The sequence below is a fragment of the Limulus polyphemus genome, unplaced genomic scaffold (assembly GCF_000517525.1).
Source record: "Limulus polyphemus unplaced genomic scaffold, Limulus_polyphemus-2.1.2 Scaffold1595, whole genome shotgun sequence".
Classification (NCBI taxonomy): domain Eukaryota; kingdom Metazoa; phylum Arthropoda; class Merostomata; order Xiphosura; family Limulidae; genus Limulus; species Limulus polyphemus.
In genome coordinates, this window is record NW_013667205.1 from 206,530 (window position 1) to 208,160 (window position 1,631).

Genomic DNA, 1,631 nt, shown 5'->3' on the forward strand with positions numbered 1-1,631 from the left:
GGTGACAGTGTTGACAACTTTGGTTACATAACTTGGTAAGAGTCGTACGTTGTATTTGCAATTACATTGTTGTCGAGGCTTTACTAATAATGTAGACGTCATATTACTCGAACTTTTTCTCGTTACCTTAACTGAGTATTGTTAAATCAGTGCCATTCGCAGACTTTACAGAAAGTTTGAGGCCTCAGTGATCAACATATGAATATAGGTGACCAAGCAAGCACAAGTTAAGAACTAAAGAAGCAAAGTTAAGTGAAGTCAAGTGAAGTTCGGTCAGAGAAATAGTAAGTGAAAGAAATTGTGAAGTTAGCTGGTGTGTGTGAGTGATTAGCCATAACGGGCAATATTTTAAAGTGAATTTCACAGTTTAATAGAGGTAAGGAGAATAATTTGTCTTGTCAAAGGGGGTTCTAAAGTAATTGAACCCGTCTGTGTGGACAAAAGAAGAGAATTATTTAAAGTTCAAGATACAACAGTGGTAACCCACAGGGTTCAAGATACAACAGTGGTAACCCACAGGGTTCAAGATACAACAGTGGTAACCCCGAGGGTAGAGTAAGTGAATTATTAGAGTAAGTGATAAGAGCAGAGCAAAAGAGTTTGTCTCATCAGTTGGATTCTAAAGTAATTGAATCAGCCTAAATGGACTTTTGACAAGAAAAGAGAATTATTTAGAGTTTGAGATACAACGTTGATATCCATAGTGTAAAGAATTTTTGTACATACGTTTAACTCGTTTTGAATATATTATTTTAAAACAAGTGGACTGTGTGCTGTCTATATATTGTCAAATTTTTTGTCAACAAGTCACAGTCACCTACTGTAGAAGAATTCTCAGCCAAATAAAAAATGTTTATATTTTGTAGAAAAGGGTGTGAAGAAATGCATTAGCATAATGTTGACAACTTAGCCAACTTTATGTAAAATGAGACAGTAAAGAGTAAAATTTTAATTGCTTTTTCACGACTGTAATCCTGATGCTTTTTTTTATAATTAATAGGTATGAGGATGTGAATTTTTTTTACCACACCAACACACATGGAAATGTTTCTACCCAACTGAAAGCAGATATAAGTGACTCCTCTTTCCTAAATAACCTCAGTCACCAAGGGATTTGTCAATAGTTTGAAGAAGTGCTCAGCAGTGATCTGTTTTGCAACTTCACTGCACAAGGTATAAGGTGCGTAAAAGTTTAAATGCAACTCAGAATATTTGAAATATTGGGGATTTTTGAGAACAAATATATTTATAAAATTGGTATATGGTAGTAATGATGCCCTGTTTTCAGTTTTTTTTTTTGGAAATTTGGCACTATCATGTAAGATGCAAGCTATAAATGTGTATTTATGATTGTGGTATTTTCAGATTGAACTAATTTTTCCACAAGCATTAGACAGGACTGCTAATAACAGTAGGTTCGACCAGGAAGTATGTGCATTAGTGTTTTAATAACTTGGCTGAGTTTCTGATTGTATGTGAAATAATGAGACAGGACAAGTGTGATGAAATTAACAAAAATCTATATTTCTACAAGAAAGCATCATACATACTTGCAGTGGTGGGATTCAAATATTTTAACAACAGGTTCTCTCACTAGCAGCATGTAAAAATATTAGATATTAAAAAAAAGG

The 1,631-nt window shown here is 33.7% G+C and overlaps 1 protein-coding gene across 1 annotated transcript in view; it reads left to right on the top strand.

Moving 5' to 3' along the window:
- Window positions 1-1,585, top strand: part of LOC111086972 — a 9,820-nt gene extending 8,235 nt beyond the window's left edge. The window contains exon 3 of the mRNA XM_022391953.1: window positions 1,001-1,585. Coding sequence (XP_022247661.1) covers window positions 1,001-1,124 — 124 coding nt within the window. The 3' untranslated portion in view covers window positions 1,125-1,585. The remainder of the gene's footprint in view (window positions 1-1,000) is intronic.
- Window positions 1,586-1,631: the final 46 nt, after the last annotated feature.